At 41.0% G+C, this 22,924-nt stretch overlaps 1 protein-coding gene across 4 annotated transcripts in view; it reads right to left on the reverse strand.

Annotated features, from left to right (window-relative positions):
- The window catches only part of PHF8 (PHD finger protein 8), an 80,374-nt gene that overhangs the window by 48,591 nt on the left and 8,859 nt on the right, over positions 1-22,924 (reverse strand). For all 4 annotated transcript variants that reach the window (XR_009450639.1, XM_059679409.1, XM_059679408.1 and 1 more), the window contains exons 3-7: positions 7,393-7,478; positions 6,877-6,985; positions 3,631-3,791; positions 2,877-3,018; positions 1,272-1,458 (exon numbers count right to left, since the gene is read on the reverse strand). Coding sequence is in view for 3 of the 4 variants with exons in the window: in XM_059679409.1 (XP_059535392.1) it covers positions 1,272-1,458; positions 2,877-3,018; positions 3,631-3,791; positions 6,877-6,985; positions 7,393-7,478 (685 nt within the window). In the remaining variant the exon portion in view is untranslated. The remainder of the gene's footprint in view (positions 1-1,271; positions 1,459-2,876; positions 3,019-3,630; positions 3,792-6,876; positions 6,986-7,392; positions 7,479-22,924) is intronic.

A 22,924-nucleotide genomic window follows, 5' to 3' on the forward strand; every position in this document is an offset into this window, starting at 1 on the left:
AAAAATTAAAAAGTTAAATGTAACATTTGCATGATAGCTCTTCATTTAAATGCTCCATCCCGACAGGAGAGGGCTGGAAGAGGTTAATGGGGGGGGGGGAGGACCTATGTAATACTTTCAACAATAAAAATCAAAAGAAAAAAAATGCTCCAGTCCATCCAGTGTGGCTCTATGGTTGAGCATTGGCCCATGAACCAAGAGGTCACGGTTCGATTCCTCGTCAGGGCATATGCCCAGATTGCAGGCTCAATCCTGCACGGGAGGGAGAAGGCAGACGATCTATGATTCTCTCTCATCATTGATATTTCTATCTCTCTCTGTCTCTCTCTTCCTCTCTAAAATCAATGAAAATATATTTTAAAATAAATAAATAAATGCTACAATTTCGTCATGAGAAAACAATGGAAACAATTAGTTCAGGATTGGTGATCAGTTGAACAAGAGCCATATCCGTTTTCTGCTCTATCCTTGACATTTCTGAAAACTAAATAGTATGAACAATGGTGGAAAACAATCAAAATTATTTAAGAAATGTTTTCTAGACCTCAAAAATCCTTTGTAGTCATTACCAATTGATAATCTAATTATAACAACTAAAAGGAAAATTATCTATAGGAAGGCTGACATTAAAACAAAACTCATATATTCTCTGTCTTGATAGTGGTGGAAGTTATACAACTACTTGTATATACAAGTGTCAAAACTCATCATACTATACACTTAAAACATTAATTTTATGGTATACTAGAGGCCTGATGCATGATATTCGTGCAAGGGGCTCGGCCCTCGCAGCCCCTCGCAACCCCGGTCAGCCCTCACAGCCCCAGCTTTGTCCAGAAGCTCATATAGACGGTCGTTCTGCTGTTCAGTCTAATTAGCATATTAGATCTTTATTATATAGGATAGGATAAAGTATGCCTAAATAAAGTTAGGGGGAAGGGAAGTTTCGCAAGTTACCAGGAATTTCAGCAGTAAATATGGACATTTGCATACAGTGGTAGTATATATTGGTTCAATTAAGAAGATAATAGTTGGAAAAAATTTTAGGCATCTGCTATTAGTGAAAAAAATGTTAAGCACCAACTGTGAAGTAGAGACAGTTTACATGGCATACTCACTAAGTACCCAATCCTGGCAGAGTAGTTACATGGAAATGTCACCCAAATAGAATCTGGGAGGCAGGAAGGCCTCAGCAGCCTGTTTTGTGCTGCCACCTGAAAAAAAGAGTGGTGCAAGGCCTGACTGCCTACAGAAGCCGTACACATTCCTACCTTGAGCACATGGTACCAGACCGAGGTGCCGCCAAAGTCAATGTGGAAGTCTGTATAGCTATCCCGCACGCTCATGAGGCAGTACTTCTGCACATTGGGCCTCTCAAAGATACACTCCTCGGGCCACAAGTTCTCCACCCATGAGAGCTTCCGAACAATCTTGGGTGTCTCCACGAGGTTAGAAAGCCTAGCAAGGAAGGGATGGAGAACAGATGTCAGCTGATTAGGAATTGAAGTTGAAGTCTGAATAAAATGCCCTCCGTTCCAGTGAGAGTCAGATAAAGACAAAGTTGTTCTCTCCACAGAATCCCCAAGGGTACATAGGACACTTATTTCTGTAAATCTGGTCAGCATCCTCATTCCACTCAGCTCTAGAGGTCCCAAGGCCCAGCTCCACAGCCTTCTTCAATCAAAGGCAATCATGTCTCTACCAAATGTTCATACCCCCTCACCCCGGACCACTCACTTGGCCCTTGGTTTATAACAGTTAATTGTATCGTCCCCATCTCATGGTGTCTTCTTTATGAGGAACCATTAGAGAAACCTCTCTGGGCTGAGTTCCAGGTAAAGAAGTGTTTCTCCCAAACATCTGGTTGTTTTTATCCTATGTGAAAACCACAAATCCTGTACTATTACATTCCCTTCTTTGTTCTGAACTTCAGGGAATTCAGTGAAAGCTCTAAAGTCCTTCTCCATCAACTATACAGACATTCATACATGCATTTTGTGGGCAGATGACCCACCAGATGTATCTTATCTCCCCACCTTTTTTTTCCTTTTATTCCAATTTTCTCTTCCCCCGCCCCTCTTTGCATCTCTGTAAGCTGCTTGAAATAGTCTTTCAAAATGAAGTGAGGTATAAACAAACGTAGGGTTTTTTTTAAACACCTTCAGATTAACTTTGTATGTTAAAACCAATAGCAAGGGTTTCAATATTGTACTATAGTTATTGTAAGATGTTGCCATTGAGGGAAACTGGATCAAAATACACAGGACCCCCCTGTACATTTTTTCACAATTGCCTGTGAATCTATAATTATGTCAAAATTAAAGGTTAAAGAAGTAAACAATCAGACAGTACTCTTTCTAAGTGCAAAAGGATATGTTATGATTTTCGGGATCTCCCATGGTTTTGAGCACAGAGAAGACTACATATATTTATTGAGTATATGAGTCCAGACAAAATCATTTAAAGATCATAAGCTTTTTTTTCTTCTTTTTTAAATCTAAGAAACCTTATCCTTAGAGAAACTATTTGGGGGTAATTTTAGTAAGTCTATTTCCAGGGACAGAGGACCTATCCTGGGAGTTAAACAAGTGGCCATGCCACATTCTAAATATCAGAAGGTCTAAGAAAGCTATCCTGGTCTTGAAGGAGATAAAAATTAATTAAATTAGCTACTATATAATCTATCCAATGCTAGAAACTGTGAAGGAGAAATATGATTTGGTTGTTATGTGAGCATCAAACCTAGAAAAGTATAAACCAGCTCCCCATCCCAAAGGAAGTAACCACCAGGAGGAAGGGAAAGGAACACTAATAAATACTCAGTATATAAGTTCCAGGCATTTGTCAGGCTTTTTACTCACCCCTGTCCCTCCTACCTGGTATCAGAGAATTCCAAACTAATGACATTGAGGACTTTCTCCCTCTTCCCACTGTAGTAATATTTCACAAAATCACCGAGCTTCATCTTGCAGTCGGCCTGGCGCGCCACATCAATCACATCAATCTCTTTGTCAGAGCCTGGAGTAAAGAGATGGGTTCTGTACCAAGTGGTCTCAGAGACCGGGGAAGTATCTCTCATCCTCTTACCAGTCCCTAGAACGGCCTGCACTCAAAACCTCTCTCCTCAGACATTGTATTTGTATGTGCGTATCTGAGAGGTGAGTGTAGGAATCCCTCACACTCTCCTATGTGCTAGATCCAGGACTACTAGGGCAACAGAAATACCTGACACACAGCCTCTCACAGTACAATCCTCCTGCCTGGGCCCTGCTTCCTCACTTTTTCTTTTCCTCTCCCCCAAGACGCATGCTCAGAAGAAAATTGGCATGTGAGGGCAAAAAATCAAAAGCTTTCTCATCTCAAGCAAGGACAGAGAGACCATTACAATTTCTGGTACTGCCCAGGTTAAAAAAAATGGGGCTCCACCTGGGGTTTTGTGATCTGTTAGGAAAAAGGAGGAGGAGAAGGACAGGATTTTGGTTCTAGCTTTGCCAAATAATGACTCTGAGCAAGCACTTCACCTGAGATTCCCGAGATGGTTAGAAAGGAAATGCAAAAGATAGATTGGAGGGGTCACAGGTCTTAATGAGAGTGAACAATATTACAGTTAAGATAGTCTGTGTTGCTTACCAACATAGTGTTCCACGTCCCTCACAGTGAATGATGGTGAGGGTAGGGTCATCCCCAATCCATCCTTCTTCAAGACTAGGATGGGCACACTGAAGCTATTCTCTTCCAGGAATTCCACAGTCAGCTGACTTCCAGTGGGTTTCAGAATCACTTCATCTGAGCTGTGGGCCATAGGAGAGAAACTCTGAGCCCCAGAGGCCCTGCCACTGAAGACCTCACTAGATGCTACCACTCACTTATGGGGTGGGATCTTGCTGAGGGGATCTAAGGTAGGCTGGCAACTAATGGCATAAACTTCATGTGCTAGGGAAGAAAGGACCTATCCAAGGTAAGAAGCCAGGTCACTGGCAGAGGTGGAAAGCTTAACCCAGGATATCCTGTCAATAGTGTGCTATTCTCTGGATGTCAAAGGAAGACATCAATCAACAGCCTGCCCACGAAGAAAAGACATAGCTGACAAGTTTAGCTAATTTATTCTAACTCAGAGCAGTAGTATCCCATTTAAAATATTGGCAGATAAAGAGAAAATACTAACAAAAAACAAAAACAATTTTTACAATAACTTACTCAACACACATATTTAGGTAACTAGAAAACAGGAGGTTGTGTTTTTTTTAAAAAAAAATCATGCTGGAGAAAAGATGGGACTATTTGGTAAGTTGTGTTGAGACAAACATCTGGAAAAATATTATGCTCAATGTCTACCGCACTGTTTACATAACTCTAGACAATTCAAAGATTAAATTGGAAAAAATAAATACATGGAGTAGTACAAAAAACATGAGAGACAAGGCACAGCACCTACTAAAAATAGTAAAAATAAATTTAATTACATAAAATTAAAATTTTCTTCAAGGAAAGCTATTATAAATCAGTAAGAAATAGGCAGCAACCCAACAGAAAAATTGTCAAACAACATAAGCAAGCAGTAACAGAAAGGAATAGGACAATTTATAAACATACAAAAATATATGTGTCTCCTTCATAATTAAAGAAATCAAGTGGGAACATTTCATTTTTTATCTTATCAGAAAAGCAAAAAAGTTCTAGCCGGTTTCGCTCAGTGAATAGAGTGTGAGCCTGCAGACTGAAGGGTCCCAGGTTCAATTCCGGTGAAGGGTACATGCCCAGGTTGTAGGCTCAATCCCCAGTAGGGGGCGTGCAGGTGGCAGCCAATCAATGATTCTCTCTCATCACTGATGTTTCTCTCTCTCTCTCTCTCTCTCCCTCTCCTTTCCTCTCTGAAATCAACAAAAATTAAATAAATAAATAAACAAACAAGCAAAAAAAAGTTTGATAGTAAACAGTGCTGGCCAGTATACAGGAATTAGATACTTTCACACATTGTCTAGTGGGAGTGTGAAATATAGTCACTTTGCAAATAATTTGGCAATATCTGTAAAAAATTTTAAAGCACATACTCTTTGACCTAGCAATTTCACTTTTAGGTAATAAATCTATAAATAAACTTATCCACATATGCAAAAACTTGATTATAAAGACATTTACTGCAGGTTTTTTTCTAACAGCAAAGTACTAGAATCAATTTAAATGTTCATCAGTAGAGGATTGGTTAAATAAATTATATATTCACACAGTGGAACAGTAAACATCCATGAAAAATAATAAATACATGTGCATGTGTTAATATGGACTGATCTTCGAGATATATAATTTTAGGCCTGGCTGGTGTGGCTCAGTTGGTTGGAGAATTGTTCCATGGACCAAAGGTTATGAGTTTAATTCCTGGTCAGGGCACATACCCAGGTTGCGGGTTCAATCTCCAGTAAGAGTGTGTTCGAGAGGCAACTAATAGATGTTTCTCCCTCTTCCACTCTCCCTTCCTCTCTCTAAAAATCAATAAAAAGAATTTTTAAAGGTATATAATTTTAGGTTAAAAAAGCAAGATGCAGCCCTAACCGGTTTCGCTCAGTGGATAGAGCGTCAACCTGCAGACTGAAAGGTCCCAGGTTCGGTTCAGGTCAAGGGCATGTACCTTGGTTGCGGGCACATCCCCAGTAGGAGGTGTGCAGGAAGCAGCTGATCAATGTTTCTCTCTCATAGATGTTTCTAACTCTCTATCCCTCTCTCTTCCTCTCTGTAAAAAATCAATAAAGTATATTTTAAAAAAACTAATTAAAATGGTTAAGACTGTAAATTTTAAAAAAAGCAAGATGAAGAATATAGAGTGTTTCTATTTGTATTTTTTAAAAGAATAATTAATACAAACACATACATTCTTTTTTTTTAAGTATGCAGTTTTATTTACTCCTCACCCGAGGATTTTTTCCCCCATAGATTTTGAGAGAGAGTGGGAGGGAGGGAGGAGGGGAGAAGAGAGAGAGAGAAACATCAACATAAGAGAAACATTAACTGGTTGCCTCCTGCACACACCCCCTGACTGGAGCCAGGGATTGAACCGGCAACTAAGGTACATGCCCTTGACTGGAAATCAAATTTGAGCCGCCTCGATCCACAGGCCGAAACTCTAACCACTGAGCAACCAGTCAGGACCGCATTCTTGTATAAGTAAAAAACTACTTCTGAAAGAATGCACAAGAAATTGGTTAAATTTGGAGAAGAGATCTGAGGGGTCTGAAGTAAAAAGGAGACTCACTGCCTTTACATAAACAAAACAAAAAATATTAAGTTAAAGAAAAAGTTATAATTCTAAACAACACTTTAGTTACAGGAAAGCTGAAAATGATCAAATGAATTAAAAACTAAGCAAAAGAGAGTACCTTCATTCATTAACTTTTTTAACTCATTATTTTTGCACAATTGATGTAATTTATTTTTAATAAGCCCATCTTAATTTTTTTAAAGGAAACTTTGCTTTGATTGCAAAAGACAGACATGATCCCTCATATTTTTCTTTATTTTTTAAAAGAGATTCATCATCTTTACAATGAGAATTAAACTTTTGGATCTTTAAGACTCTTAGCTGTCACAATCTGTGGGTACATGTAAATATCCTCGTCTGACTTGAGCAAAACTGCCTCCCAATCTATCAAAAGTTTCCAGAAGTGGACCTTAATGTACTCTGTGTACATCAAATGAAACTCTAGCAATGTTTCTCAGGAACTAAAACAGAAGATCCCTCTGCAGAGGGAACTCACAGAGCCCTGTAGACACCTCCAAGTGGGGGAAGCCCTAATGGGACAGCCAGCGGGAAAGCTGGAAAGAAGAAGGTCCCAGCTTCCCGGAGCCATAGAGTTCACCAGCCCTTGGGGTACAAGTACTCACCTGTCAAAGGTCCGACTGCGGAGCTCTCGAATGAATGTAGGGCTTCCAGTTTTCACCGGCTTCCCCTTGTGTGCATCATGCCCTTTTGAAGACACACGGCGTTTTTTCACTAAGCCAGAAAAAGACATGAGACCATGAATCAGAATGGCTGTGAGCTATGTTTCCAAGAGCAAAGGCCTCGGCAGACCCTGCTCCTCTTCCAATTGAATAACTCCTTAGAGCACCAGGAGTCAACAAGGCCCTCACAAACTCAGGAAAGTTCTTAGTGAGGATAGGTGCTTCTTCTGAGAAATCCCCAGGGAGGGAGGGAGGAAGGGAGGGAGGGAAGGAGGTGAAGCTCTGCAGTCTGCCCTCTCCGTGGGGCAGCTGCTGTCCTGCAGGGCCTATATAGTCTCTGCTATTTCCCAAGGGAGATGAATCTGAAGCACCCACACAAAGGCAATCGCCCTTCCAAGCTTCCTTTGTTTTGTCTTTCCTCTGGCCCATGTTCTCGTGGAAATCCCAAGATCTACTTACTAATGGAAGGCCCATGTAAGACCTCACAGTTGGGGCAGTGGTAGAGGTCAATGTCAGCAGCCTTCTCCTCTTCAACACCAACACAACTAGAAAAGACAAAATCAGCCAGGGTTTATGGAAATTTTATTTTTTATAAGGCCTATAACTGTGCTGTCCAGTATACATGACTATTTACGTTTAAATTAATTCAAATTAAAATTTTAAAAGCAGTTCCTCCATCACACTAGCTATAATTCAAGTGATCAATAGCCACATGTACCCTAGCCAGTTTGGATCAGTGGACAGAGCATTGGCCTTCGGACTGAAAGGTCCCAGGTTTGATTCCGGTCAAGGGTACATGCCCGGGTTGCGGGCTTGGATCCCAGGAGGCAGCCGATCAATGATTTCCTCATCATTGATGTTTCTTTCTCTCTCTCTCTCTCTCTCTCTCTCTCTCTCTGTCTGTCTTCCTTTCTCTCTGAAACCAATCAATTAAAAAACAATTTCTGCCCTAGCTGGTTTGGCTCAGTGGATAGAGCGTCAGCCTGTGGACTCAAGGGTCCCAGGTTCGATTCCGGTCAGGGGCATGTACCTGGGTTGCAGGCACATCCCCAGTGGGGGGCGTGCAAGAGGCAGCTGAATCGATGTTTCTCTCTCACTGATGTTTCTAACTCGCTATCCCTCTCCCTTCCTCTCTGTAAAAAAATCAATAAAATATATTTTAAAAAAAACAAACAAAAAAAACAACTTCTGGCCTAACCGGTTTGGCTCAGTGGATAGAGCATCGGCCTTCGGACTGAAAGGTCCCAGGTTTGATTCCAGTCAAGGGCATGTGCCTTGGTTGCGGGCACATCCCCAGTGGGAGGTGTGCAGGAGGCAGCTGATCAACTCTCTCATCGATGTTTCTAACTCTATCCCTCTCCATTCCTCTCTATAAAAAAATCAATAAAATATATTTTAAAAAAATAAAAATAAATTTCTGGTTAAAAAAAAAATACCCACATGTGGCTAGAGGTTACCATATTGGGCAGATTATCAAATATTTTCTTTTTTTTTTAAATATATTTTTATTGATTTTTTTACAGAGAGGAAGGGAGAGAGACAGAGAGCCAGAAACATCGATGAGAGAGAAACACCGATCAGCCGCCTCCCACACATCTCCCACTGGGGATGTGCCCGCAACCCAGGCACAAGCCCCCGACCGGAATCAAACCCGGGACCCCTCAGTCCGCAGGCTGACGCTCTATCCACTGAGCCAAACCGGTTTTGGCAAGATTATCAAACATTTTCATCAGTGCAAAAAGTTCTAGTGGACTACACTGGCCTTAAACAATTATGACAGAGTTAAAAATGAAGACAGTAAAACTTCATTAAGACTCAGAATGGCCCTGGCCAGTTCAGCTCAGTTGGTTGGGTGTTATCCCATGCACCAAAAGGTTGGTGGTTTGATTCTGGTCAGGCCTGGATCCCCAATCCCTAGTATGGGGTGTGCAGGAAGCAGCAATCAATGTTCTGCTCTCACATCAAAGTTTCTCTCTCTCCCTTTCCTTCTCCCTTCCTTTCTCTCTAAATATCAATAAAAATATATATATTTTTAAAAAAGACTCAGAATGGTCAAAGCAGAAAGAGACTCTAGAGCAGTGTTATCCAATAGAAATATAATGTGAGCCAAATAGGTAATTTTAAATGTTCTAGTAGCCACATGAAAAAGGTAAAAAGAAACAGGTGAGCCCTAGCCAGTTTGGCTCAGTGGATAGAGCATTGGCCTGCGGACTGAAGCATCCTGGGTTCAATTACGGTCAAGGGCATATGCCCGGATTGCAGGCTCGATCCCCAGTAGGGTTCATGCAGAAGGCAGCTGATCAATGATTCGCTCTCATCATGGATGTTTCTATCTCTCTCTCTCTCTCTCCCTTCCTCTCTGAAATCAATAAAAATATTTTTTTAAAAGAAACAGGTGAAATTTTAATATTTTATTTAACCAATATATCCAAAATATTATCATTTCAACATATAATAAAATTTAAACTTTATTGATCATTGTACTTTATTAAATGCAAAAGATTAAAAGGGTATTTTATTGTCAACGGTGGTTCTGAGTGAAGGATTACAGGTAATCATTTTCCTCTTATCTGTGTTTTCTAATTTCCTATAGTGAACATGTTATTTACTTCATATTATAATTTCTAAAAGATATTTAATTTTGAAAATTTGAGTTTGCATGTATATGAGGTAGAAATCTCACAAAATTAAACCCTTCTTCACCAAAGAAGTCATCAGCAGTCCTCCAAGTAACTCCGGCTAAGATCAAACTCCTAAAATCTTTTAGTCGGCCACACACAGCAGGGAGAATAAGAATAGGGCAGAGCTCCAACTATTTCAGCCAAGATCATGCTCATAAACTGACTTCCTGGGATCAGGACCCCATCACTTTCTATATATATATATGTATATTTCTTTATTGATTTCAGAGAGGAAGGGAGAGGGAGAGAGAGAAACATCAATGATGAGAGAGAATCAGTGATTGGCCGCCCCCTGCACGCCCCCTACTGGGGATCGAGACCGCAACCCACGCATGTGCCCTTGGCCAGAATCAAACCCGGGACCCCCAATCCGCAGACTGACGTTCTATCAACTGAGCCAAACTGGCTAGGGCCCCATCACTTTCTCAAGTGCTAATCCTAATGTCTATAAACCTACTGCATATCAATAAACTGAGGATATCACCATCAAGTTGGTAGGATTTTTAAAAGGACTCAGATAATGTACATAAAGTACCTCGCACAGTGAGGACAGAGTCTGGTACACAGTAAGTAGTCAGTAAGTAATAGCTAATATTTTTCCATCCAGCCTAGACCTCACCCTTAACCTGCTTAAACTTTCTTTAAATATATTCCCCAAACTTATAGCATTAACTCATTTCCCTGGACTACATCCTTTCTGTCTCACACCCCTGTTACCTTTGCACACTGCTCAAGAAGGACCCCTCGAGTATCTCTCTCCTGAACTTTCATCCCACATAGCTATGTGCTTTCTCTACCCCAAACATCCACGGCTCATCAACTTTCTTGACTTTTCTACTGTACCCCCAGAAATCCTATTTCTTGGTAAACAAATCCCTCTATATTCACATCCCTTTCAACAAACCCCTTCTCTTCACCTTTCTGGTTTAACTGAATGCAGTTTCTCACCATTTTCTCTATATCAGTGCCACTCGAAGTATAACCCATGCACTAATGCTGTGTAAATACAGAAAGAGCACAAAAATTTTAATGGCAATTTGGCTGAGGAATTTTACATCTGTTGAATCTAATAATAAAAAATTGGGGCTTTTCTTTTGTATAGCTTTTTTATTCCGACAACTTTTCTAGCAATTCATATGTTATTTTAAAAAGGACTGGTCCAAGAAAAAAAAGGGGGGATTGGTCCATTATGGATTGGAAATTAAAGAGTCAAAGAAACACTTTGGTAGAGCCCTGTCAGGTAGAAGTTGCATATTCTCCCAGACCCTTATAACTCAGGGCTGGGCTGGAGATAGACATCCCCCTCATTCTCCAGTGAGACTTTGAATCATCTCTCCTCTACCCTTTTGTATGATCTCCTATTCCTCAGTTTCATATCATCTAACCATACCCCTTCCTACTCCTCTTCACTGTCAGCTACTCATCTCCCCAACATTACCTCTTCACTGAAGAACCTACTCAGATTCCTCTTCAACTAACTCCTCCCAATTTTCCACATGACATTGTTATCAATGTAGAGGCCCAATATCTTGGCCTCTTAGCTCTCTGACCTCCTCATCTTTGGAGACTGCTACCTCCACTTCCATTTCAGCTACCAACTCCTATAGTCAACACTTGCAGTTGCTCCACCTATGAAATGTGAAATTCACACATCACACTCTCTGACCACAAGTATATCCATTCAGCTCTCATTCATTACACCTGTTCTTTGCCTGCAAAATCCCTTTGATACTACTTTTAAGCGTGAAAAAATATTCACTGATTCTTGACTTCGCCCTTCTTCACTTCAACCATTCTCTTATAGATATCCTCAACTCACTTGCCCCACAGCCTCTCCATACCCCCATATGCAAATACCAACCCTGGCTCAATCAAACTACATAACACTGAACCACTGGGCATGCATGGCTGGAGAAGAATCACCCAATGGATCTGGTGCCACAATAAAGTCATTGTCCAAAATATCTGAATCACAGAATGCCCAATACAATATTGAAGGAGAATTAAGTTGGAAGACTGATGCTACCTGACTTTAAGACTTACTCTAAAACTACAGTAATTGCCCTAGCTGGTGTGTGGCTCAGTGGTTCAGTGTCTATCTATGAACCAGGAGGTCACAGTTCAATTCCCAGTCATGGCACATGCCCGGGTTGTGGGCTTGATCCCCAGTGGGGGCTATGCAGGTTCTCTCTCTCTCTCTCTCTCTCTCTCTCTCTCTCTCTCCTCCCTCCCTCCCTCCCTCCCTCCCTCCCTCCCCTTCCACTCTGAAATCAATAAAAACATATATTTTTAAATGCTCAAAAGATCTGAATAGACATGTCATCAAAGAAAATAAACAGATGGCAAATAAGCATATGGAAAGGTGCTCTACATCGTATGTCATTAGAAAAATGCAAATTAAAACAACAAGAGATCACTATATACATACCAGAATAGCCAAAATCCAGAATACTGACAACACCAAATGCTAGAGGAGAGGTGTAGCAACAGGAACTCTCATTCTTTGCAGGTGGGAATGCAAAATGGTATAGCCACTTTGGAAGACAGCTTGGCAGTTTCTTACAAAACTAACCATATTCTTACCATACAATAGAGCAACCATGCTCCTTGGCATTTACTCAAAGGAACTGAAAATTACATCCATGCAAAAACATGCACACAGATGTTTATAATCAGCTTTATTCGCAATTGCTAAAATTTGGAAGCAACCAAGATGTCCTTTGATAGGTGAATGGACACATAAACTGAGGTACATTCAGACAATTGAATATTACTTGGTGCTAAAAAGAAATGAGCCATCAAGCCATGAAAAGACATGGAGGAAACTTAAACACATATTACTAAGTGAAAAAGCCAATCCCAAAAGGCTACATATCATATGATTCCAACTATGGGGACAGAGATCAGTGGTTGTCAGGGGTTAGTGAGGGAGAAAGAGATGAAGAAGTAGTAGAGCATAGATAATATTTAGGGCAGTAAAACAATCTATAATAATAATCTATAATAATAAAAGCATAATATGCAAATCAACCAAACAGCAGAATGGCCGTCCAGACGACCTTCCAGATGACCACGCTATGACACCCACTAGCGCCAGGCCAGCCAAGGTGGGTGTGATGCGATTGGTCGGGGGCCAGCCATCACCCCATGATCGCCCTGCAGAGGGAGGCCCAGGCCACCGACCAGCAGGCTGTGGCAGGTGCGCAGAGCCTCCCTCTGTGGGGGGCGATCCATCGTGGAGCCCCAGCCAGGTGGGCGGGGCCTACCTCTTTGGGGCGATCGATCATAGGGCTCCCAGACTGTGAGAGGGCACAGGGCAGGCTGAGGGACCTCCCCCCATCCAAGTGCACGAATTTCGTACACTGGGCCTCTCATTCTATCCTATATAATAAAAGGCTAATATGCAAATCGACCAAATGGAGGAAGGACGGTTCACTATGACACACACTGACCACAGACACTCAATGCAGGAGCTGCCCCTTGGTGGTCAGTGCGCTCCCACAGGGGGAGCACCACTCAGCCAGAAGCCGGGCTCATGCTAAGGATGTCCGACTGCCAGCTTAGGCCCACTACCCAGACTGCGAGAGGACGCTGGCTGGGCTGAGGGACTCCCCCCTCCACCCACTGCACAAATGTCATGCACTGGGCCTCTAGTATAATAATAAAATGTTACAGTGGTAGGTAAATGTCATTATGTATTTGTCCAAACCCATAGGATGTATACCAAGTGTAAATGCTGATGTAAACTATGGGCTTTGGGTGATTATGATGTGTTAATGTAGGTCCATCAATTATAACAAATGTACCATTCTGGTGGGGGATGCTGATGATGGGGGAGTCTATGTACATGGGAACAGGAGGCACATGGGAAATCTCTGTAAATTCCACTTAATTTGGCTGTGAACCTAAAACTACTGTAAAAAATAAAGTCTATTAAAAAATATCTGGGTCATGCTGCCTGACAATCCTCCCATATTTCCCTGCTCAGTTCTCTTGTCCATTCGTGGCTATTTCAAATCTCTCGTTTATCTCAGCAAATAACTCTGCCTCCTACTTCTTTGACAAAATGAAGTCATCAGATGGGTAATATCTCAACTTCCCACACCAGATCTACCACCTTCTGCACCCATCCTTTCCTCCTGTTACAACAAAATAACTATCCTTCCACCCTAGCTGGTTTGGCTCATTAGATAGAGTGCTGGCCCACAGAATGAGGGTCTTGGGTTTTATTCCGGTCAAGGACACGTACTTCAGTTGCCAGCTTGATCTCTGGCCCAGGTCAGAGTGTGTACAGAAAATAATCGATGTGTCTCTCTCACATCAGTGTTTCTCTCTGTCTCGCCCTTTCCCTTCCACTCTCTAAAAATCAATGGAAAAATATCCTTGGGGATTAAAAAAAAATCCCAAGAAACTAGTAAATAGCAGAGCAGGATAAAAATCCAGATCTGTGTGACTCCACTATATCACAACAATATGTAACTAGAATGTAGTGTGGGGTTGTTAACACAGTCAAGTACTATGAGAACACAAAATGGGCACTCAATTCTTCCAAGAGTGTGGAATTGACTGGAAGCTGACAATTGGAGAAGCTAGAGGGGTGACAAGGCTGCTCAGAAACCTGTCTGGCTTATCTGTTCAACCTTTGCTCTCTGAGAGTGGCCAAAGAGCCAGGTTCTGTCACTACCTGTGCCCTGGAAAAAGAGTAACTTCATTCACAAATAAAGAGGGAAAAGAGCATATTTTACCATTTTTCATTATTCAAAACATAACAAAAATACAGGTCAATTTCTGTTTTTTTGCAACAACCTTAACCAGGCCAAGCACAATCTATAAAAACAGGGATGGACCATCCCTAGAAGCTGAGACACCCATCATTCTCACCAGTGGCCCCCCCTGCCTCCTGGCACACAGGACTTGAAGGAGTACAAAGGACAGTGAGCAAAAGCTAGTGCACTAGGGAAGTTTTTTGGGTTTTTTTTTTTTTTTATCTACCTAGTCCCTGGGACATAAATTTGCCAATAACAGGTGTCACTAAATTCTGGATGCACCAACACACTCACTCACATGCACACAAACAGGTTGTAATCTCTATCTTCAAAAAATTCACCCAAACAAAAAATCCTCTTGTGACCCCTTCAGTCACTGCCTCATTACTCAGTTTCCCTATATAGCAGGGGTTCTCAACCTATGGGTTGAGACCCCTTTGGCAGTCGAACGACCCTTTCACAGGGGTCGCCTAAGACCATCCTGCATATCAGATATTTACATTACGATTCATAACAGTAGCAACATTAAATTATGAAGTAGCAACAAAAATAATTTTATGGTTGGGTCACAACATGAGGAACTGTATTTAAAGGGCCAGAAGGTTGAGAACCACTGCTATATACCAAAACCCCTCAAAATGGAGTATCCTTGAATCCTTTCTTTCACAGCCCCATTCCAATCCATCAGCAAATCCTATAATCAACAGAGATTCAAAATCCAACCACCACTGGCTCTGGTCCCAGCCACCATTGCCTAACTACACCAGCGTTTCTCAAATATTAGGAGACATTGGAAACACTTGGAAAGCTTGTTAAGCTAGATTCGTGGGCCTCATCCCCAGAGATCCTGACTCAGTAGGTCTGGAGTGGGGCCCATACATGTGCATTTCTAACAAGCTTCCAGGTGATGCAGATGCTGTTGGTCCAGGGACCATACTTTAAGGCAGTGGTTCTCAACCTTGGCTGCACATTAGAATCACCTGGGAATCTTTTTAAAATCCTGATTTCTGGGCCTCATCCTCCGGAAATTCTGTTTCTTTGTGACTAATGTTGTGGCCCCACCCCATAAGAAAGAAACAGAATTTCCGGAGGATGAGGCCCAGAAATCAGGATTTTAAAAAGATTCCCAGGTGATTCTAATGTGCAGCCAAGGTTGAGAACCACTGCTTTAATGAATAATGATCTAAAGTAACCCCCAAACAACTCTCCTAACTTCCACCCTTGTGTCCTCAAAACAGCCAAAGTCTAAAGCAGACCACAGTTCTCCTTTGCTCAAAACTCTTGTGTTCCCATCCCACCTGGAGTAAAAACCAAGTTCTTTCAATGGCCCACAGGGCCCTATACCAGTGGTTCTCAAACTTTAGAGTGCATCAGAATCACCTGGAGGGTTTATTACAGGAAAGATTCTTACATCCCACCTCCAGAGTTTCTGATTTGGTAGGTCTGGGATGGGATGCAAACATTTGCTTAACCAGTTCCCAGGTGATGCTGATCCCTGCTTGTCCAGGGACCACACTTGATGTGCTCCAACCTGTCAAGCCCCTATCATCAGCTCCTCCTATTCTCTCTTCACTCACTCTGTCCATTGGCCTCCTTGCTATAACTGAAATGGCAGCATGCCATTTACAGGCAGTCCTCGGGTTACATAGTTGCATCACCATCTCCCATTTATTTATAAAGAAAAGTTCCGTCATTTCAATGTATGTACATATGTGCTTTATGTTTTTTATTATTTATTTACCACAAGTAAAGGTCAGGAATTGTTAACTTTCTTTTAATTTTTTTTACTGTTTCACTTCATTACTGCTGTGTATGTGCTCCATGTGAGTGACGTAGGTGCTTATGTAGGTGGGTTCCGACATATGCGTTATGTCTCGCGTAGGAACAGATCTCCGACATAACCCGAGGACCTACTGTATTTCCTCTACCTGGAACACTCTTCCCCCACTTACCAGCATGGTTTCCTCCCTCACTTTCCTTCAGCTCTCTGCTCATGTGTTACCCATGCAGAATCACCCTGTATAAAATAACCATGCCTCTGTACCTTGGTTGCAGGCACATCCCCAGTAGGAGATGTGCAGGAGGCAGCTGATCGATGTTTCTCTCTCATCGATGTTTCTAACTCTCTATCTCTCTCCCTTCCTCTCTGTAAAAAATCAATAAAATATATTTAAAAAAATAAAAATAAAAAAATAACCATGCCTCAAGCCCTGGGGGTGGCACTCCAGCTTTTGCTCACCGTGCTTTACCTCTATGCCACTTATTATAACTTGACACATTATATATTTAACTGCTAGTTTACGGTCTCATGTTCACTATTGTATCCTACCCTTTCTGGTGTCTAGAACAATGCCTGGAACTGCACTGTCCAGTAAATGAGTACATAAATGAGTGAATAAACGAATCCCTCTTATTTTCTAGCTTGAAATAATCTAGATAGCCCATGTCTTCATCTCTATGTCCATGGTTCTTAGCTCACTGCTTGGCGAACAGTAAATATTCAATAAATATTTATTGTGTGAATGTTCTAAGCCTATGGTCGTCAAACTGAGGCTCTCGAGCCACATGCGGCATTTTGGCTCCTTGAGTGTGGCTCTTCCACAAAATACCATGTGCAGGCATGCACGTACAGTGCAATTGAAACTTCATGGCCCATGCGCAAAGTCGGTTTTCGGCCTGGGCGAGTCTATTTTGAAGAAGTGGCGTTAGAAGAAGTGGGGGGTGTTGGTCAGTGGGGCGACGGGAGATGCGGAGCAGGCAGGCGGGCTGTGGGATATGCAGCACGGGGGAGGTACATTGTTTTTAGCTATGTTCACTGAGGTCGACCCCTTCCAACTCTCCCATCCACACTCCTCTATCTGAAACAAGTATACAAGACAAGTGTGGATGGGAGAGTTGGAAGGGGTCGACCTCAGCGAACGTACCTCAATCAGATTGAGGACGTTTTTTGCAAACGCCAGCTTAGGAGTACCCTAATTTATTAACAATGTACCTACCTATATAGTTTAAGTTTAAAAAATTTGGCTCTCAAAAGAAATTTCAATCATTGTACTGTTGATATTTGGCTCTATTGACTAATGAGTTTGCCGACCACTGTTCTAGGCAATAGCCAAAATTGAGTATCTACCATGTGCCAGGGACTATGCTAGATGCTTTACAGACATTCACTCATTAATCCTCACAACAACCACATGAAATATGGATTCTTTTTGTTTTAAAGCTAAGAAAGCAGATGCGTAAAGAGGTCAAATGACCTGCCCAAAGCAACAGAACTAGTAAATGGAAGAACTAAAATTCCAGGTCAGGTTACCTTGACTCCCAAGCCATGCTTTCACCACTATGCTTCTGTTTCCAAAGCATATTTTCATTTGGCTCCCATAACACAGTCCTGGGCATTATTCCTATCAGACCTTCCACTGTATTCTAAATTTTCAGGACACTCCTCCTGGAGACACTGACCACCCATTCTTTGGTACATTTGCCATTCCAAACTCTTTCCAGGTGACCTGGGACAAAAATGCTACCCCAGTGATAAAGGAATAGTTCTGTATGTTGATTGTTGTGATTAAACAAATCTACAAATGTGATAAAATTGTGTGGAACTAAACACACATACACACAATTATGAGTACATATAAAACTGGTAATAATGAAGATTGCTTAAACCAATGCCAGTTTCCTGGTTTTGATATTGTACTATAGTTACATAAGATATAAGGAAATCTGGGTTAAAGTACACAGGCATGCTCCATAAATTTTTTACAACTTTGTGTGATTCTATAATTATTAAAAATAAAAACTTATTTAAAAAGTATGCCACTCCAAGAGACATCCCAAGAACCTTTATAGATCAGGCTGTCCTTTGATCCTTCCAACTCTATACCCTACAAGACCTTCTCCAAGGCAGGGATTCTACAGCCCATTTATTATATCTAGTAAGCCCTAGATATAAATGCCAGGACCTCTCTTCCCTTTGTCACATACTTTTACACACACACACACACACACACACACACACACATTCCTAAAGCTATGGGTTAGCCTTCTACCACTTCAAAGTAAAAAGTAGTGTACACTTAAACCTGATTTCAATTGGAACAAAAATGTGGGCTGTATGTGAGTTCATAAGCCTGATTTTCTCTATCTCACACAACGTCTTGAAAATAGCTTAACTTGAACAGTGCTTTATATTTTCTACAGTACTATATATAATAGCAAGAGTCCAAGAGACCTAGGTTGGACTGATGGTCGAGCAACTAACTGGCTGTGTAACTTTGGGCAAGTTATTATGGGAGAAAATAGATCAAAAGAGCTACTGTAAAGATTGATTGGTCACTTCTGGTTCTGGAACAATATGGAATAGACACACCTCTCCTTATTCCTCCCACTAAGTACAGCTAAAAGTCTTGGACATTACATACAAAAAAGTAAGGCAACTCTGAAAGATGGAGAGGAGAAGGCAACCTGACTAAGGACAGCAGAACCAGAGGTAGTAGGTGTAAACACAGACCAAATGGGGAACATGGACTTCCAGTCCCACCTGGTATAACAAAGTGGTACCCATTTTCCCTGCCACTGAAGTGCAGTTTTTGAAGGGACCTGTGAAAATAGAAGATATAATATCCAGAATCTCATAGCACAATACCCAAAATATCCAGAACATAATGAAAATAATCACATATCCTATCAAGAACAAAGAAAATCACAACTTGAATGAGCAAGAAAAATCAATCTCAACATTGAGATGACACAAATGTTGAAATTATCTGACGACTTTAAAGGAGCAATCATAAAATGTTTCAATGAACAATTATGAACATGCATGAAACAAATAAAATAGAAAGGGGCAACAACATAAACTGATGAACAAAAACAGATCCAGAGACAGAGAAGCATCGATCAGATGCTCAAACCTCAGAGGGAAGGTAGGGGAGGGTGGGGGTAAGGGGGAGAGATCAACCAAAGGACTTGTATGCATGCATATAAGCATAACCAATGGACACAGACACCAGGGAGTGAGGGCATGAGCGGGGGGTGGTGGGGGGAAATGGGGGCTAAGGGCACATGTAATACCTTAATCAATAAAAAAGAAGAGAGTCTCCACAAAGAACTAGAAGATATAGAAAAGAAACAATGGCACTTTTAGAAATTAAAATTATAATAACTTAAATAAAAAGTCATTCAATGAACTCAACAGCAGAATGGAAAATACAGGAAAAAAAAAAGTAAACTTGAAGCTAGAACAATAGAAATTACCTAAACTGAACAGAAGAAAGAAAGTAGACTAAACTATGAGCAACTATCTGCCAAAAAACTGGACAACCTAGAAGAAATTGATTAATTCTTAGAAACATAAAATATACCCACCCTAGCCCTAGCCGGTTTGGCTCAGTGGATAGAGCGTCGGCCTGCGGACTCAAGGGTCCCAGGTTTGATTCCGGTCAAGGGCATGTACCTGGGTTGCGGGCACATCCCCAGTAGGGGGTGTGCAGGAGGCAGCTGATCGATGTTTCTCTCTCATCGATGTTTCTGACTCTCTATCCCTCTCCCTTCCTCTCTGTAAAAAATCAATAAAATATATTTTTAAAAAAAAATATATATATATATACCCACCCTAAATCAAGAAGAAAATACAACCTGAACAGACCAATTATTAGTACGGAGATTGGATCAGTAATAAAAAAACTTCCCACCCGGCTGGCATGGCTCAGTGGTTGGGCATCAACCTATGAACCAGTTCACGGTTCGATTCCTTGTCAGAGTACATGCCTGGGCTGCAGGCTCAATCCCCAGTATGGGGCATGCAGAAGGCAGCTGATCAATGATCCTCTCATCACTGATGTTTCTATCTCTCTCTCCCTCTCTCTTCCTCTCTGAAGTCAATAAAAAGAATAATTTAAAAAAACACACAAATTTCCCAACAAAGAAAAACCCAGGACCAGGTGGCTTCACTAGTGATTTTTACCAAACATTTAAAGAAGATTTAACACCAATTCTTGGCTAACTCTTCAAAAAATGCAAAGAGGATTGCTGGGTCTTATGGTAACTTAAAACAACAACAACAACAACAAAAATCTCAAAGACGAGGCAATACTCCCAAACTCATTACATGAGATCAGCATTACCCTGATTTTCAAAAAAGCTAGATAAGTACATGGAAAGAAAACTACAGGCTAATATCCCTGATGAATATAGATGCAAAAATTCTCAATAAAATACTAGCAAACCAAATTCAGCAACACAAAAGGAGCAGTTACCATGATCAACTAGAATTTATCCTTAGGATGCAAGGATGATTCAACATAAGCAAATCAATAAAGGTGATAGCCCTGGCTGGTGTTGTTCAGTGGTTTAGAGCATCAGCCTGTACACCGAAGGGTCAAGGGCAGGTACCTGGGTTGCAGGTTTAATACCTGCCCCCCGCCACCCCCCGTGGGGGAGCGTGCAGGAGGCAACTAATCAATGTCTCTCTCAGATCAATGTCTCTCTCTCTCTCTCCCCTCCCTTCCACTCTCTCACCAAAAAAAAAAGCAATGGAAAAAATATCCTCAGAGAGGATTAACAACAAAAAAATAATAAATTTTCAAAAATAATAAAGGTGATACATCACATTAACAGAATGAAAGAAAAAAATCATATGATTATCTAAGATGCCGAAAAACCATCTGACAAAATGCAGCATCCAATCATGATAAAAATTCTCAAAAAATGGGGTATAAAAGGAATGTACTTCAACATAATAAAGACCATATATGACAAGCACACAGCTAACTCAATATAGTCAATGATGAAAAGTTGAAAGCTTTTCCTCCAAGGTCAGGAGCAAGACAAGAGTGCCCACTCTCACCACTCCTACTCAACATAGTATGGAAATCCCTGCCAGAGCAATTTGGCAAAAAAAAAAAAAAAAAGAAAGAAAAGAAAAAGGAAAAAAGAAATAAAAGACATCCAATTTGCAAAGAAAAAAGTAAAACTGTCTCTACTTTCAGATGACATGATTTTATATTGAGAAAATCCTAAAGACACCACCAAAAAAAAAAAAGTTTAGATTAAATCAACAAATTCAGTAAAGTTGCGGGATATAAAATTAACATATAGGGGAAAATATCCTCGGGTGAGGATTAACAAACAAACAAGAAAAGATTAAAACAAAGACAAACCCAAAGAAATCCACACTGAGAAATAGTGTAATCCTCCCCTATGTTCAATGCAGCATTATTCATGGTGGTTAAGACATGGAAACAACCAAAGTGCCCTGCGATAGAGGACTGGATAAAGATGTGGTACATATACACAGTGGAATACTGCTCAGCCATAAGAAAGGATAAAACAGTGCCATTTGCAACAACATGGATGGACCTTGAGAACATTATGCTAAGTGAAATAAGTCTGTCAGAAAAAGCTAAGAACCATATGATTTCACTCATATGTTGGATATAAAAGTGAAACTTGTGAACAAACAGCAGTGTGGTGGTTGCCAGAGGGAAGGGGGTCCTAATATATGGTAACAGGAGAAGATTTGACTTTGGGTAGTGGGCACACAGTGCAATATACAGATCTTGTAACACCGAAACCTACACCAGAAACCTGTATGTTCATGTTAACCAATGTCATCCCAGTAAATTTAAAAAAATAAAATAAAATGAATAGCATAGTCACACTCCTAAACACAAAAGACTAAGGAAAAATCTTGAAAGCAGTGAGAAAGAAATGACACATTACCTAAAAGAGAACACCAATTCAAATGACAGAGGATCTCTCATAAGAAATTGTAGAGACCAAATGGAAGTAGCACACTAGTTTTCAGTGCTGAAAGAAAAGAACTGGAAACCCAGGATTTGATATCAAAGGAAAAGACCCTTCAGGAATTCAAGGGAAATCAAGACATTTTCCTAATACTTGGAAAGTAAACAACACAGTCTATATAATTCATAGGTCAAACAAAAAGTCTCTAAGGAAATTAAAAATTACAGTGAACTACATGGAAAGGAAAACATCAAAAGTTGCAAGAGCCCTAGCTAGTTTGGCACAATGGATAGAGCATCAACCTGTGGACTAAAGAGTCCTGGGTTCGATTCCGGTCAAGGGCACATGCCAGGGTTGCAGGCTCAATCCCCAGTAGGGGGCATGCAGGAGGCAGCTGATCAATGATTCTCTCTCATCATTGATGTTTCTATCTTTCTCTTCCTCTCCCTTCCTCTCTGAAATCAATAAAATATATATATTTTTTAAAAGTTGCAAGATAGCTAAATCAATACAAAGAGGGAAACTAATAGCACTAAACACATTAGAAAACAGGAATAGTCTCTGGTGTGCTCAGTGGTTGCAGCATTGGCCCCCACACCAAAGGGTCGAGGGTTCGATTCCCATTCAAGAGCACATATCTGGGTTTCAGGTTCCCAGCCCTGGTCGGGGCATATGCTGGAGGCAACCAACCGATATGTCTCTCTCACATCGATGTTTCTTTCTTTCTTTCTTTCTTCTCTCTCTCTCTCTCTCTCTCTCTCTCTCTCTCTCTCTCTCTCTCTCTCTCTCCCCCCCCTT

Source organism: Myotis daubentonii, chromosome X, assembly GCF_963259705.1.
Source record: "Myotis daubentonii chromosome X, mMyoDau2.1, whole genome shotgun sequence".
NCBI lineage: Eukaryota > Metazoa > Chordata > Mammalia > Chiroptera > Vespertilionidae > Myotis > Myotis daubentonii.